General features: G+C 34.2%; 1 protein-coding gene across 1 annotated transcript; it reads left to right on the top strand.

The window, feature by feature from the left end:
• Nucleotides 1-10962: 10962 nt before the first annotated feature.
• LOC147397688 (transcription factor HHO3-like) lies at nt 10963-14368 on the top strand. Its single transcript, XM_086451815.1, has 6 exons — nt 10963-11177; nt 12007-12083; nt 12249-12312; nt 13556-13634; nt 13748-13855; nt 13964-14368. The coding sequence occupies exons 1-5, from the start codon at nt 11042-11044 to the stop codon at nt 13839-13841; spliced, it is 450 nt and encodes a 149-aa protein (XP_086307941.1). The 5' UTR covers nt 10963-11041; the 3' UTR covers nt 13842-13855; nt 13964-14368.
• Nucleotides 14369-17140: the final 2772 nt, after the last annotated feature.

Here is a 17140-nt window from a genome sequence, read left to right as displayed (position 1 = left end):
AATAGCAGAAAGTCACTCTCTTCTCTATCTCTCTTTCTTTTGGACGTCCAGCCCAGCCCCTGTTTTGACTCCTGGCTGCAACATCCTCCTTCTCCACAACTTCTTCTTCTTTATTGTTACAGTACCAATGCCCCAGCCACCTTCATTACAACCCTCTACTCAGCCCTCTCTTCTCTGCAGCATACCCAGCCAACTCCCCTACACGTCTCTCTCTGCTAAACCAACGCCCCAACCTTCCTAATACTCTTATTTGTCTTACACTTCGCTGCAACAGCCAATGTTTTGGCTGCATCTTCAACAGCCCCTCTCTCTACCGGATCACATCTCCACAGTCACAGTACATACAAGTCTTGGGGTTATATTTGAAGGAGCCGACTCTACTGTGTTCATCCTGCAGGTAATTTTTTTTTTTCTTTCTGTTTTCCTCCTTTCCTCTCTCTGTTTGTGTGCAAAAACTTGCCTCCACAGTAAAGTTCTCCGTAGGTTCTTGGTGTTGTGGTCATCATGGAGTTTGGTATGAGACAGATTTTATTTTTTATGCCATGAGAGGGTTTATTACACTTTTTTATACATTTTCTTAGTTTTTTTTAGGTGTTTTTATTGCATATTGATAGAGGGGAAATCGGCTCCCTTTGCATTCTTATTATTATTATTTTTTATTGTTTTTTATCTATCTCCGCATATCGTTAGGATTAAGAGATTTTTTTTTATTTTGTTTTGTGTAGTTTTTATTTTTGTTTTGTAATTAGTAAGATTAGGAAAATCTTTCATGTACATATATTTTTTGTTTTTCTCCTTTATTTATATATGCTTTACAGTTTTTTTTTTTCTTGTTGATAAGATAGGTAGATGATTTTAGTTCATGTAGTTTCTATATAAATTTTTTTTAGATCTATAGGTCAAGAATAATTTTTGTTTTTACGTAGGCTTTGTTTTTATATTTTGTTCTTTTTGCATGTTGATAGGTTAGGAGAATATCTTCATGTTTCCATCTTTATTTGTTATTGTTATTATTTTTACATGTTAGAAGGGTTAAAGGAATTTTTTTTTTATCGTCATGATCATTACTCTCGATTCCGACTTACATGCTTTGTGATGATATTCAAACTCCTTGTGTAATTTTGGGATGCATGCTCGTTTGATTATTTTGAAAATTGGCCGAGTGTGATTTTTCCTCAAATTTTGAGATTGTGTGTGCATTGGTAATTATGGACCTCCGATTTGGTAAGTATGATAATTTGGATTCTTTGTCTTTGATAAAATTCCAATTTGGTGATTTTTGGCAAGTTCATAATCTTCTAATTTGGGACTTCGTTGTTTATATAATTCTCTTTTTTGGAGGTTATTCGTGGATCATTGGAAAACTCGTATTCGAAAACTTTCTAACATGAGATTGCGTGATTTTTTCTATTTTGGGAGAATGTACATTCACAGATTTCTAATTTAGATTTCAAAAATTTTCCAATTTAAAAGATTTTGCATTCTCATATTTAAAAGGTTCAGATTTAGAAAGTTACATTTTTTGGAATGTTCTATTTTAGAAAGTGTATCCTTTTTAAATTTCTAATTTGGGAATTTATATATCTCTTGAATTCTGATTTAGGAAATTTTATGTTCCTAATTTGAAAATATTATAAGTCCCAATTTGGCAGGTTTCTATTTGTAATCCTCCCATTCAGAACATTCTCATGATTTTCTATCTTGGACAGTTTGAGGAATACTTGCAGGTGGAGTTTCTTAATTGATTTTAGGTCATGGAGCTGATTGGGATTTTTTCAAACTCTCCCATACTTTGTGGAATTCAAAGAAGAATTATGTGATAATTGGGATAAATTTTAGCCATGGGATTTGGTTGGAAAATCCAACATGAATTGATGATGATGATTGGACTGTGACTTTGACTGTAATCTTTATATGTTGACCATAGGATGATTTTGGATCGTAGTAGAGACCGATCATCTTGATCAGGCGGGTTCGGTGCCTAACACCTTTCGAAACCCGTAATCTGACTTCTTACTCATATCCTTGATCCATGGACCAATCCATATCCGTTTGGAGTTATTTATGGTTCATAGACCTAAACTAGGTGGCGACTCCCATTTTCAAAAGTCCCCCATTTAATAAATCGAACCCCTATCCACTATTTAGTGAAAAAGGGTCGAGGTGATTTCACTTTTTTATAAACCTCAAAATACTAGGTAGGCAAAGCAAGTCCAATATCACTAATTCCACATTATCTTAGACAAAAACTTTTGTCGTAGGTCACCTACAATGTTCACTCCTATTTAAATATTTAAGGGAGAATTACTTAATGGTCCTTGGCAAAATATTTTCTTTCTAATTAGTCCTTGAATTTTAACGGTAAGCTAAATAGTCCATTTAATAAATCTCTCTTTTGTAATCAGTCCTTGAACCCTACTCTAAACATTTCTCACATTGAAATGTTGAAAGTGCCCTAACCATTCAAACTCATCATTTTCATCCAAAAAATTGGATTTTTAGCATCCTGATTGAGTTTTGGAGACTCCATTCCGATAGAAAGGATTTAAGAAGGAAGAAGAAATCATTTTCAAGGAAGTATGTAAAAACTAGGGTTTTCTAATTCTGTTGCTCGTTTTAGATGAAAATTGATCAATGATGGTTCTTTGATCAAGTCATTACATCAAGTTCTAAACAGATCTTCCTATGTATTTTAGTTGGAAAAACTCGAAAAAATGAAAATGGGTGGGTTTTACATCGTCAAGTTCAACAATTATTATTTTTGAGTTCAATATTTTTATTGTCGAGTTAGATTTTTTTTTTTTTTTTTAAATTGTCAAACCCAACAATAAAAATTGGTGAGCACTATAAAACCCACATGTTTTCTTTTTTTCAAGTTTTTTCAACTAAAACACATGGAAAGATTGACTAAAAACTTGACATAGTGACTTGAGTAGATGATTTCAAGCTAAAAAGAATATCCTTGATCGATTTTCATCCAAAAAGAAGCAAAACTATTTAAAAACCCCAGCTTCATTTTTTGTTATGAGAAATGCTAAATGGACGCAGTTTTTGGTGCACACCCTATGACATGTTGGCTCACAGCCCAACAAGCGTTTGACATGTGGTACAATGACTTTAGCAATAGAGAGAGTTTCTCTCTCTTGCTCGCTACCCACATCTTTATTTTTTTAGATTTCAAATCTTAAAAATGGTCATTGGGCCCACATTGACAATCCAACAACAATCTTTTAAATTTTAGAAAATATTCATATTAAAAAAAAAATTATTTTTCAAGCTTGATCCAAGGTGTTGAAAATGGATGGCCACCAAGCACCCAAATTTAAAAATAAAATTCAATGGTGAAAAATAATTATTTTAATTTTTTTTTTTTAAGTTCATATAAATTTCTTCTCTACAACTCCATTGCATCGGATCATGTTTTTTAATGTCACAAGGTGATCAAATCAGACATATTGTTTTTTTTTTTTTTTACTATGAGCAGCAGAGAGAAAGGGGCGTTGTCCAAGAACAACACGCATTTAGTATCACCCTTTTGTTATAAATCGTCGAAATAAATAAATAAAAAATAAATCTAAAAGTTCATATTGAGAACTATATCATTTCCATTTGTGATTCATGATGAAAAATCGTCAGAAATGACTGGAATCGTTGTTGGAAAACTTAAGTATATGAAGAAGATGAAAAAGGAGTAGTTTCAATATTTCAAAAAAATTATAACCTGAGATGAGGTTGAGAGACTATTAAGAAAACCTTGCGCTAGGAACCATTAAGTAATTTTCCCAATATTTAATGCTTTTGTCCCTTACCAACCCTTTATTTAGAAAGGAAGATTAATGTTGGAGTGAACTCAGTGGGGGACACACGGGTGACATTTTGACTTGGTGGCACACGCATGCCTGTAGATGCATTTTCTCCGAAATATGAGTCAAATGCATCTACGGACATGCGTGCGCTATCACGTCAAGGTATACCCATGTGTTCCCCGCTGAGTTCACTCCAGCACAACTCAGAAAGGAAATATCCAAACTTTACCAACCCACCATTAAAAGTTATAATGGAAAATCCCTCGGGGACTCTTTTTCACTGTGACCAGGGAACAAAAATCCCTTTGCATGTGGCGAATCAGGTAAAACATTTAAAGCTTTCCTCCAAAACCAACACATCACTAAGAGATATAACTCTACACGAGCTTCATTTCTTCAATTCTACTCTTGGAATATGAGACCAAATGGAATAAAAATCTTTCATATAAGTGGGATTTATTTGAAAATCTTTCTGATAATCCAAGTTTTCGTGCGTCTTGTGGGCTGACTTAAATCATCCTACCTGGATTGGCAACTCCAACTTTAAGAACTAAAAGCACTTAATGTCCAGGTTCAGTGTATATAAAAAATTTGGGGTGAGAGAGAGAGAGGTTTAAACCTGAGTGAGAATTTCTGTAGTTCAAAAGAACTTGAGAAATGGGTAGAGTGAAAATTCAGATTTGAAGGTTAGAGGTGGCGAATGCACGTCAAGTGACATATTGTAAGAGGAAATCTAGCCTTATAAAGAAGGCTACTCAACTTGCTACTCTCTGTGATATAGATCTCAGCCTCGTAGTTTTCTCGGCTTCGGGTAGACAATCTCATTATGTTAGCGAAGGAAGGTAATTAACCATCCTTCCAATTCTTTTCTTTTAGAATTATCTATATATCTTGCTAGTTTAATCTAATATTGTTCTTGTTTAGATCAATTTTTGTTACTCAACCCATCCTGCACTATTTGTATTTTCATTTTCTGCATTATTTGTTCAGAGATTTGGCTACAATGGTGGAGAGGCTGTCTCATTTGTCAATGAAAGATCAAGCGAAGAGGTAGGGAGTCCCATTGTTTTTATATCTCGGTTTGTCGTCTCGTCTCATTCATGGATGAGTTTGAGTTGTCTCGGAGGATATAAAGCATTTAACTCGGTCTACAATATATATAATAAATTCTAAAGAATGAATTATTTTAATGTAATTAAAATATACAAAATCCCTGTTGACTCAGCCAACATTTTTAAAATATTGTCCGAGTCATCTCATTGATCTTGTGAGACGGTGAAGCTTGAGACCACAATGTGAAAAAAGCTCAAATTTGACGCCCTGGGCTGTCAAATTTCATAAAATTCGATCTTGACAATAAAATGGGAGAAGAGAAAAGACAAAAGATTTCCCTCGAACTTGATAATAAAATTATTGAACTCAAAAATAGAAATTATTGATCTTGACGCTGTAAAACCCACCCATTTTATTTTTTTTGAGTTTTTCCAACTAAAATACATGGAAAGATTAATTTGAAACTTGACATAACGACTTGTGTAGATGATTTTAAACCTAAAGAATCATTTTTGATTGATTTTCATCCAAAAATGAAGCAAAATAATTGAAAAATCTGATTTTTTTTTACATACATCTTCAAAATGCTTGAAAAAACTTTAAAATGGCTTCTTCTTCTTAATTCTCAAATCTTTTTCATTAGAATGAAGTCTTCAAAACATTTTGAATGGTAAGGGCAATTTTGACATTTCTCAAGCATTTCAATCGTGAGAAATGTCTAGAGTGGGGTTCAAGGATTGATTAGAAAAAATGGATTTACTAAATGGACTATTTAGCTAACTCCTAAAATTCAAGGACTAATTAGAAAGAAAACCTTCCTCCGTGGACCATTAGGTAATTTTCCCTAAACTAAATGTCTCCCTCACTTCTTGCTTTCTATTTTATTTTCCTGAACTTTTGGTATTTTCGAAGGGAAATAATATTAGAGTGACTTTGATTCACTTTGATTCACATTTCACTTGTATCTGATGAAAAGTATCTATGGTTCCGTGCGCACTTCCACGTTAGGAAAGTGTATCTATGTAAATTTTAAATTCACTCCAGCATGACTCTTTCAAAGGTGCAATGAAATAGTGGAATTCACGTTTCCAACAATATCCATTTTCCCATGGACTTTGAATTCCCCTGCTTGGTATACTACAAATCAAATACACTTGCAAATGATTTACATATATGTTTTGCAATGCAAATGGTTTATTATGAAAGATTTACTATTGCTTGGTGACGATTGGGAAATCTCTTGCAAATCTTTTTTTGTGGTTGCTAGTTGATATTTGTAGTATCTTTATTAGTATTATTATTCTTATTATTTCTTATTAAAATAAAATGTGGAAACAATTTTAACTTATTCAACATCAACAAAGAAATTGTTAAAATTACAAATATACCCTCAATACTTTCTATATTATCGTACATAAGAATTAACAAAAATTCCTATCAAAAGGTATAGTAACATACATATAGGAATTATAAACATACCCAACTTCAAAGAAACTATTCAAACTATAAAACTACCTTTAGTACTTGTTACAATAACATACATATGAATTTACAAAAATACCTCCATGATGAGGGATATTTTTTTATAATTTTATATGCAAGTAAATGTTATTATGAGATGTATTTTTGTGAATTTAGATGCATGTTATCGCAATAATTATTGAGAGCTATTTTTATAATTTAAAATTTCTTTGAGGAGTTGTATTTTTGGAATTTCAATATGCGATTTAATGTAAATTTCAATGTGGTATTTTTGTAAATTTATGTGGATATTGCTGTACCAAGGACGGAGGGTATTTCTATAATTTGAATCTAATTTCCTTGATTAGGGGTCTTCCAATAATTTTGCAAATGATTTGTGGAATTTTTTGTACTGCAAATCTTTTGCTGAAATTTCTTGAGAACTTGGATGATCAATGCAAATCATTTGATTTGCATTGTGAAACCAAGCACCAATAAAACTGATTTTAGTCAATTATGTGCATATGCAAATGATTTGTAAGATACCAAGTAGGGCGTTTAGTGGTTAAGTTTGAAATTTTAAATCTAGCTAATTGCAATTATTTGTATTTTAATTTTATTCTAATTTACATTTTTTTCAGATCTTTGGCTAGCCATCTGATGTTTCCAATTATTTGCTTGGTATTAGTGGTTTATTTTAAAATTTTAAAGAGTTTAAATAATAATCTAGCTAATTGCAAGTATTTGTATTTATTCTACTTTACATTTTTTTGGACAAACGTGGTCATGTCGTCTCTCGATATAAATTGTCTTTTGAACTTAAGAAATGGGTATAAATATCAGTTATTCGCTCTTTGCTAATAGGAACATTTGCTGCATAAACAGTTGCACAAACCTTGGCAAGCATCGCGGGTTTGTTCTCTTTGCAATATATTTATTTATTTTTGGTTGGAATTTCTTTGCAATATTTCTTGTGCTTCATGGACACAATTATTATATTTTAATAATGATTAGGGAACTGTACATCACAGTGGGCAAGTTGCCTTAAATCAGGTGTAAATGCAACTCTCAAATAAGATGTGATTAGAAGATCTCTATTAGCCTTAAACATTGGAATGAGCCAGCCAAGAATTATACCAACTATCGCATAAGCCCAAGCAGGCTTTTAAGAGAACTTTATTACATTAAAAACTAAAGAAAACTTTAGTATATTTTTTTTATCTAGATTGAAAGGTTAAGCCAAAAAATATATATATATATATATATGGGTCCCGTTCGGCACCCTAAGCTTTACCACACACTTTAACAAACGCGTTTTGTCCTACATGAGTTAGAAGTTTCGGAATGGACTGATTTTTGGTGAGGATGATCTCTATGGTGAGGAGATAATCCTCACCAAAAATCAGCTCATTCCAAAACTTCTAACCCCATCAAAAATGGTTTACAAAAAATGGACGGTCCACGATTTTTCAACGTGTAAACATGGGGCTAAACATTTCGGAATGGGCTGATTTTTGAGGAGGATGATCTTCTAATCATAGAGATCATCCTCACCAAAAATCAGCCCATTCCAAAAATTCTAACCCATGTAGGACAAAAAACGTTTGTTAAAGTGTGTGGTAAAACTTAGGGTGCTGAACATTTCCATATATATATATATATAGGTTAGAGATTTTGGAATGGGCTATTTTTTGTGAGGATGATCTCTATAATGAGGAGATCATCCTTACCAAAAAATTCGTCTCATTCCGAAACTTCTAACCCCTATTTTGAAAAATGTTTGACTCTCTTTAGGGCCTCCGAACACTTCTCATATATATTGCTTTAATTTGGTAGGCTGCACGTAACACCCACTTGGCACATGTACAACAGGTAAATAACCACCTTTTTGGTGGAGGGGCATATAGAGATTTGAGGAGGGGAAGGTAGATGAATGTGATCATATTGCATCTGAATCAGAGTGAAGTAATGTCTATAAATTTGTAGGAAGGACTAAGAAGGGGAGATTGAGGAGGGGAAGGCCTTGGTACTATTTGGGACCTTCAACCGCCAAAAAATCTATTTATAACAAGAAAATGTGTTCTCTCTGTTCATGGGTTAGTTTGAGTTTAATGATAATAAATTTATCAACCTAGATCTGAGCTGCTGACCTATAAATTTTGGGGTTTGGATTAGTTTGTAGTAATTTTTGGGGAAATTTCATTTTTTAAGATAATTTATCCTAAGATTTTTCCCTATTTAGAGTTGAGTCTCCCACTCTTTTTTTTTTTTTTTCTTTTGGATTTAAAAAATATTTAGAGGGGTATGCCCTCTGAATCATTGTAAATCACTCTAAATTTATCATCCAAAATGTGATTAGATTTAAACTATGCAATACAGCATTGTGGCAAAATACTGCTACTCAAAATTTCAGCTCCAAATTGGCTTCGCTTAGCAAGTGAGAGAATGGGACAAATGGATTCTGTGGAAGAGATTGTGGGAATCTGAAGTCCCTACAAAGAGGGTGTTGGAAGATTATTCTCTACATAGGCTACTATTTTGCTAGTTTGGTGTGGAAACATATAGTTTAGTATTTAACATTTATTTTTGGACTAGATTCACAAGATTATCAATTGAAAATTTGGTAAAGAAATTAATAAAATGTTCTTCGAAGCAGGATAGGTCGAAAAAGCATGTCTTTTAGGGAGGCAACAAGGTCACAGATGCCTTGGCTACTATGGCATCACAATGAAAAGAAGACATGATTGTCACTTCTGAGGAATTTTTTTCCCTTGGTAGGTGAAAATGGCAATTTTGGGAGCCATACTTAGGAGTTTGGCTTTTGTAATCGAAGGAGTATGACCCTTTTCCTTGTTTGTCATTAATTTGATATATTTCTTGCCTTTTTAGCACAAATCATGTTTTTTATTTATTTATTTCTTTAATCATGTACCTATTTTTAAAAAGATACAAAACTTGGTGAGGATGCGAATGAACCCTAATATATGTTATCATCACACATGGACTTTACCTATTATGTTATCAGCCACCCTAAAATCTATGGCTTTTAGTGTTGCAGAAAATCTCCCTTAGACTAATCAAGATTGATAAACTACGAAGATAAAAACAGAGAAAACAAAGAACACAAGATTTATGTGGTTTGGCAAAACTATCTACGTTCACGGGCAACGGTGATAATTCTCTATTGATGAAAACTGCGAAAATACAACTATGACGATTTCTGAACTTGGAAGATATATGAAATCTTAGGGAAAAACACATGTTTTTAATTATAAAAATGCCCCCAAAAGTTATATGGACATCTAAAAAAAGCAAATTCTAGACCTGCGGCCTCCACACCCTGGTTGCAAGATACCCCAAAAATATTCAAGTTAGGACCACAAACCAACATTTAGTAAATGGAATGGACTAATTTTTGTTGATAATGATCATTAGGTGAGAAAAATTCATGTTACAGGGGAAGGCACAACTATGAATATAAGAGGGTTACTAGTTGAACTGCGGCACGATACGTGAGCACGTGACAGTCGAGAGCGGAGGCAAATAACACTACACTCAACACTCCCCCTCACTCATAAGGGTGGAAAATTCCCTCAAAGAGACTTGAACTTTTGACTTATGCTAACCTATCGCTTTGATACCATGCTGAAAAACCATTTAACCCAAAAGACCGATCTTATGGGGAAGGCACAACTATAAATATAAGAGGGTCATAGATCGAACTGGAGCACGATACACACGTAACACCCGGGAATAGAGGCGGATAACACAACACTCAAAACTTCCCCTCACCTATAATGGTGAAAATTTCCTTCAAGAAGACTCGACCTTGTGACTTATACGAACCTAGCACTCTAATACCATGTTAACAACCATTTACCCCAAAAGACCAATTTTTTGGAGAAGGGGAGGATTATGAATATAAAAGAGTCATGGAGCTTAATTAGGGTATGACACCCAAGAGTAGACGGAAATATACATTCAACACTCCCTCTCACCCATAATGGTGGAGAACCCATGACCTATACAAACCAGCTCTCTGATACCATGTTAACCAACCAACAACTACTACACAAGAGCGATCTGATGGGGAATGCACAACTATGAATATAAAAGGGTCACAGGTCGAACTGGACCACGATATGTGAGCACGGGACACCTAGGAGCAGAGGCGAATAACACAACACTCAACTTAACATAAAAATCTTGTGGCCCAATCACAAAAGTAAGAATAGGCATATGATCATTTTAACATAATAGTAAAAATGTGTTAAACGGTCATGGAAAGGCAACGTGAAAATCATTCGTACACGTTAGTTGCACAGAAATATGACCAACCTGAGATTCAATAAATATTGCAAGATTTTTCCTGAGAAAATTTAATTATATCCGATTAAAAAAGTACTCAAAATATTCGTTGAGATTTACTATATTAATGATAAACCCGTGCTTATCCACACTTTTTAGCATGGGACAGTTCATCTAGCCTCGAATTAATCATATCTATTAATTGTACTCAATAATGAAATTCAGTTTACAACTAGGCACACCAACTTTTGTAAAATGACAATTTTCGACATGTAACGTCTTTGAGAAATTGCCTTATTCTCTCCGTTTTCGGGGGCAAGTTGGTCTTTTTTAAGTCTCTAACATGTCCCCACTGGGGATATTGGTATATAAATAGGGACAGTTCTAGCTTTTCTTTCTTCATTCTTGAGAAGATGGCTGCCCCTTGGTTTAGCCAAGATGAAGTTGATGTTCCTCAAGATGAGATCCAGCGTCCAACCCGTCTCCGATGGACTCCACAGCTTCACAATCGATTTCTTGATGCTGTTACTCAGCTTGGTGGGGTAGAAAGTCAGTACTTCTTCTAAGAAAGAAAAGAAGCCATTATCTTTCTTAATTTGTTTCCTCTTCATTTCCATATGATTAATTCTATGTAAAATGTGCGTTGTTTTTCAGTTTGTAATGGTTAGTTCAGGTGGTTCTTTTTGGGAAAACACTTATTTTATTCATTTGTTTCACGTAGGATTTTAAATGGGTTGGGCTGGGGCCCAAGCTTAGGCTTCATTTGGTTTACATAGGATTTTAAATGGTATGATCATCAATTTGAAAGGATGAGCATAATTAACCATCACTTTCAATCGGTGGTGGTTCTGATCATCTTGATTGGTTGATTAGGAAAAAAAATACAAAAAAGTCAATTTGAGATTTCACAGAATCCTAGATTAACCAAAATCACACGAACCTGCATGTATTGAAGGCATCCCCAATTTTACAAAACCACCCTTATTAGGGTTTGTGGGATTTATTATTTGAAATTCTGCGAAATCTCAAATTGATTTTTTTATGAGTAAAAAATCTCTTGTTTATTAGTTTGGCATATGCAATTATTTTGTGGGACCATAGGGAAATGAGTCCCACCTACCACTGCACACCATCATCAAATGAGCGGCTGGGATGCAAAGATATTCATAGGGATACAAAATAACTTATTTTTCAAAGGATACATACCCATTTCTTAAAGATTTGTTTTTCTTGTGAATCTCCTATGAAGATCCTTCCATCTTAGCCGTTTGATATTAAATTTTTGCACTTATTGTAGAAAGCAAAGTAATTCCAAGGGTGATTAGGATATGAGATTATTTTGATTCAATGAATCTCACTCCATGGGTTTAAGTTGCAGAAGCGAAGCCCCAGAAGATCTTTGACTTGATGAATATGGAAGGAGTTACGAAGTTGCATATTAAGAGCCACCTCCAGGTTTATTTTGCTGCTAAAAATCCAAACCGTTGAATCTTCATTGTTTAGGATTTCCATTCTGATTGGAATGGACCACCCCAAAATAAAAGTCTGATTTTCTCATCATAGTTGATTGATTCTTTTTTTTTTTTTTTTTAATTCCCATTTTTCATTGTTGCTTAGCAGAGATACAGGGGCCACTTAAGGAAGGGAACGACTTTCCCACCAAGAATTCACTTGGGTGGTACAAGTAGGTGTCCCCCACCATTTTTTAATCTTTTTGTTTTTGTTTTTGTGGGTGTGTTTGATTGCTAGAAAATTAATCCTAGGAAAATCAATTTTTTGTTGACAAACTGGTTTTGCAGGAAAATGTGATTTGTTCATGATGATTGATGATCATTTTCTTTTACTTACGAAAATGATTTTTTTAATGGAGTGGAAAATTTGAGGCCTACTCTTTCATAATGGTTCACACTAGATTCAGATCAAATTTGAAACAAAATCCATTTTTTCAAATGCAATCAAATGCAGGAAATGATTTTCTGATCGATACTCCAAGATATTAACACCAGATTTGGCTGTTAAGGGATCGGATTTTTGTGAATATTGTCTCGACTGAACATTCCAAGGCAACCTAAAATATTATCGAAACATTTAATGTTTGAGGGGCAATGTTCCATTCTGATCATGGACGAAACAATATTCCGAGGTACAAAATTTTGATTGGTTCTCATGATAAATATTAGGTTAATTTATTGGATTCTGACCATATCCATTACCTTACTAAGTAATAAAATTATTGAATTTGATGTACAAGAAACAATTCATTGATAACATAAACAACATAAGGTTTGCTGATTACCTTAATCTTTCATTGGTAATACATGTGTAGAATCAGGCCAGGGTTGATCAAAATCAAATCTAATTTGACGGCTTATCAAACCAAGATTGTTAAGTCCAGACTGGATCCAATACACCCATACTAAGCTAGATCCAGACGAACCACTAGTACCTTTTCTTGATGTATAATTTGACTCACAAACTCTTGAAGTTCAGTGATCCAGTCGACACAACCAATCATTGGATTGTACATAACCCAACAATGCCTAAGTTGCCGACATAGCAACGACCTAACTTTTGTGTTGGGTACCCTATGATGATTCCAATTCTTGAATTTGGCGGAGTTAGCACTTCCACCTAAAATGGTTGGATCGGAGATACATCTCCACCCCTCCAACTCAACCCAAGGCAACCTACCAACTAGCTGGCTAGGTTGAATGTGCCCAACCCAACAATGCACTCGCGGAAAGCTACCATGCCACTTAGGCCACCCATATGTATATGATTGTAGTCTGTACATGTTGGGTACCTTATGGTGACTTCAAATCCCTTGGACAAACAAATGTTGTCCTGATTAGCTAATCAGTGATGTCTCCAAACCATGGCTAGTGAAATTTTGAACTAATCAAGTTTACTTGTTTTTCAAATCATAGGTAATTCAACACTTAATCCTGTGGAGAACCCGGATGCTGCTGCTTCATCCCAACAACAAGAAACTCCGGACTTAAGAGAGTAAGAAGCCAGCATGCATAGCTATACACTCTTACTTCACTATTTCTCCCGGAGGCTAAATTCTTGTATATTAAAAGAAAAGTTAATAATATGAAATGAGTTGCTGTGTGTAGTGCAAATCATGAAGAAGTTGCGCATGCCATGGCTAGGGAAAGTGAAGAATTCAACATTACAGAGCTCAGCTTGAAGTTGAACAGTGCACCATGAATCACCAAAATAATGTAAGTTTCATATTGTTCTTGTATCACAAAGATTCTACGTTATTCTATGGATATTAACGAATATTTTACATTTATGTATGATGACACTTTACTTGAACAACAAAGCAGGATATATACTGATGACAACATGGAGGGGTGTCACCTCAGTGGCTCATTGTGGAAGAAGGCAGTAGTAATGGTGTTAGAAAAATAAGTATTTCAAAATACAATCTGTTTGCATGAATAAAAGACCTCTTTCATGAAATTATTTCATGGAAAGATAACTATATCAGAAATTTGTTGTTATCGCTTCATAGGTACATGAGTTTGTTCCTTTGAAGTACTTGGTATTTTATTCTCTGCATTGATACTCTTATGTTTTTAATGTCTTCAACTTCTAGTATCTTAAATTTTGTGGTATGACAATGTCTTAAAATTAAGGTCTTCAAATACAACGTTCTAATGTCACCAACCAATGTTCTAAAACTCAAAATTTTGACTCAGCTTGGATGTAGACCATTTGAGTCAGCTGGATCGAGTAGGCCAAGTCAAATTTTGTTTATTTAAACTACGAATAAATACAAATATGTTTTTTTTTAATTCCTAAACTGGTACTTCTTTTGAAGGTGCCGCTTAGCTTTTTGGTAAAGTCTATAGGTGATGGCACTATATCCCTGGGTTGAATTTCGGCCATCACTAAAATTAGGTTTATAAATAAATAAAAAAGAGAATTTATATACATGGAAGTGTTCGGAGGCCCTAAATAAAGCCAAATATTGTGCCAAACGTTTTTCAAAATAAGGGTTAAAAGTTTCAGAATGAGGTGATTTTTGGTGATGATGATCTCTATACTAAACAGATCATCCTCAATAAAAATCAGCTCATTTCAAAACTTTGAACCCCAGTTTACAAGTTGAAGGATCATGGACTGTTTGATTTTTGTAACCACTTTTGATGGGGTTGGAAATTTTAGAATGGACTGAGTGAGGATAATCTCCTCATCATAGAGATCATCCTCACAAAAAAAATCAGTCAACTCCAAAACTTTTAATCCATAAATTGAAAAAATGTTTGGTTCTCTTTAGAGCCCCCAACCATCACCCATATATATATATATGGAATTGAGGTATTTGGACCTCTTAGGACACTCGACTAACCATTGAGGCATGTGCAATCCAGCAATCACTAAATTACTTGTCTTATTAAAATTAATAAATAAAAAAGAGAACTTATATATATAGAAGAATGCTAATGTCCAAAATCTCACTACAGTAAATTAGGGATATAGCGACGGTCTCCGACCGTCGCTACAGGGATAAAACTGTCGCAAATACACGTAACGACAGCCACCCGGGCCGTCCGTGAGCGTCGCTGAAACCTCCATCGCTAAATGTATTATCGACGGCCAATTATTTACAAGCGTCGCTGTAAATGTGACTTATAGCGACAGCCACTATTAACCGTCGCTATAGGGTAATTTTTATAAAGAAATATATATCGCCGTTAGCTACGGTCGGTGACCGTCGCTATAGGGTTTAAAAAATATATATATTTGACCTTCAGCCATGGTCTACGAGATCTTTTAAAAAAAATTAATTAATTTTACACCTGCCCCCTCACATGTTGCTAAATATTGCAGATACCCCTATATTTTGAAATTGATGACCTAGAACCCAACTAGCAATATGAAAAGACCCAAATACCCCTCATCTTCAACTTTCATAAATCTAACTATTTTTTAAACCACATGTTGAAAATTAAACCCCAACTAGCGACATGAAAAGATCCAAATAGTTGTTGTATCATTGTAAATCTGTTCCAAACTGCCAATTAGCCTGACAAAAAGATAAATCAAATACAAATGAGTGAAAGAACTTCATGGAAAATTCAAATTGGTTCAGTCTTCACCAAACTACAAGCTCCACACTGAAATATTTCCTTGTTCTCATTTTCTGAATTTAGTTTTTATTTAAGAAACACCACCAGTTTTATATGAATGTGTACACAAATTCTACCTCAAAGAACAATTCTGTATCTTGTTTCAACCATCTTTCTTTCATCATCAGGGTTTACAGTCGCTTCTTCATCATCGGGGTTTAGACTTCACATTGAAGCAGAGGGGTCATCTTCATCATATGGTGCATCCTGAGCAAAAGAATTACTAACACAACATAATAAGAATAAAATATAGTTACACATAGAAACTAATAAATGGAAACTCCAATAAGAAAATGAGCATGTATCTTATCCATTTTGAACTTGTCAAAATAGTAACATATTTATTTTAGATTGAAAGTTTGTTTTCTAGATGAGTAAAAGATTTTCAATGTTCAAGACACTTGCCTACAATATAAAGCTCTACATGGTAAAAAGCCAGCTGAAAAAGCACGGGGTGAATACAAGCAATGCGGGGTGAATACAAGCAATGTTAAACACAAGTACCAAAGATTACTTGAGTGCACAAGATTTCGATTTCCACACGTACCCAAAAGTCAGATTTTCATTTTTTTATTTATAACATGTTAATGGAATGTCCCAAAAACCCGGTGATGCTTCTATCCATGGCCCAGGTACTCCTTTCATGGTGCTCATCTATCAGTGAAATGGCTAACAAGCACAAGTGTGGGTGCGGGTCACAAACCAGAACGAAAGCAGGTTCTCATTTTACCAATATATATTTCAGAACTAATCGTGGGTATCACGTCTCCTAGAAATAATATACATTCCGATACAATAAAATGTCATTATATAGGAAAGCAGTTGTGGGACTATCACATTCAACAACCCTTTAAAATCTCAAAATAGTGCTCTTTTCAAGACAAATGAGCAATGTCTTCCCTTATAGCCCCATTGGTTGATATATTCATTGACATAGACTCAACAATCTTTATAGATCAATTTAGTGGTCAGTTTTTCTGCAATGTAGAAATGGGTCTTGGCCCCCTAAATCTACTCCTATCACCAATTTGAATTGTCCATGAAAAGAAATAAGACAAAGAAATAATAATAAAATAGATTTGTTGCATAGGGTGGCAGATCCCAACACGCTATCCAAGTGACTCATCTAACAACAACACATCTTAATCCAAAATCAGAAACCAACAAACAAGAAAAAAGTTATGTCAGATTACCAAAACAAGCAAAAATAAAAAAACAGCTTTAAGTATTTGTTAAAAATCTAAGAATGTTTTCTTGTTTCTGATTTAAGATTTTTAATAGAGATAGATACCTGAATGAAACTAGAGACCAAGTTAGGCCAATTAAGCTGGAATAAGTGTTTGGAGAGAACCCATGATGGCAACTTTC

This window comes from Akebia trifoliata, chromosome 8 (assembly GCF_017979445.1).
Source record: "Akebia trifoliata isolate Shusen 1 chromosome 8, ASM1797944v1, whole genome shotgun sequence".
Taxonomy (NCBI): Eukaryota; Viridiplantae; Streptophyta; class Magnoliopsida; order Ranunculales; family Lardizabalaceae; genus Akebia; species Akebia trifoliata.
This window is presented reverse-complemented; position numbering and strand designations above follow the sequence as displayed.

What these genes read in the sequence shown, in the direction of transcription:
- LOC147397688 (XM_086451815.1), top strand. Translation starts at nt 11,042, where the DNA reads ATGGCTGCCCCTTGGTTTAGCCAAGATGAAGTTGATGTTCCTCAAGAT. An exon ending in TCAGCTTGGTGGGGTAGAAA is followed by an intron (nt 11,178 to 12,006) that starts GTCAGTACTTCT and finishes TTTAAGTTGCAG; the next exon opens with AAGCGAAGCCCCAGAAGATC. An exon ending in ATATTAAGAGCCACCTCCAG is followed by an intron (nt 12,084 to 12,248) that starts GTTTATTTTGCT and finishes GTTGCTTAGCAG; the next exon opens with AGATACAGGGGCCACTTAAG.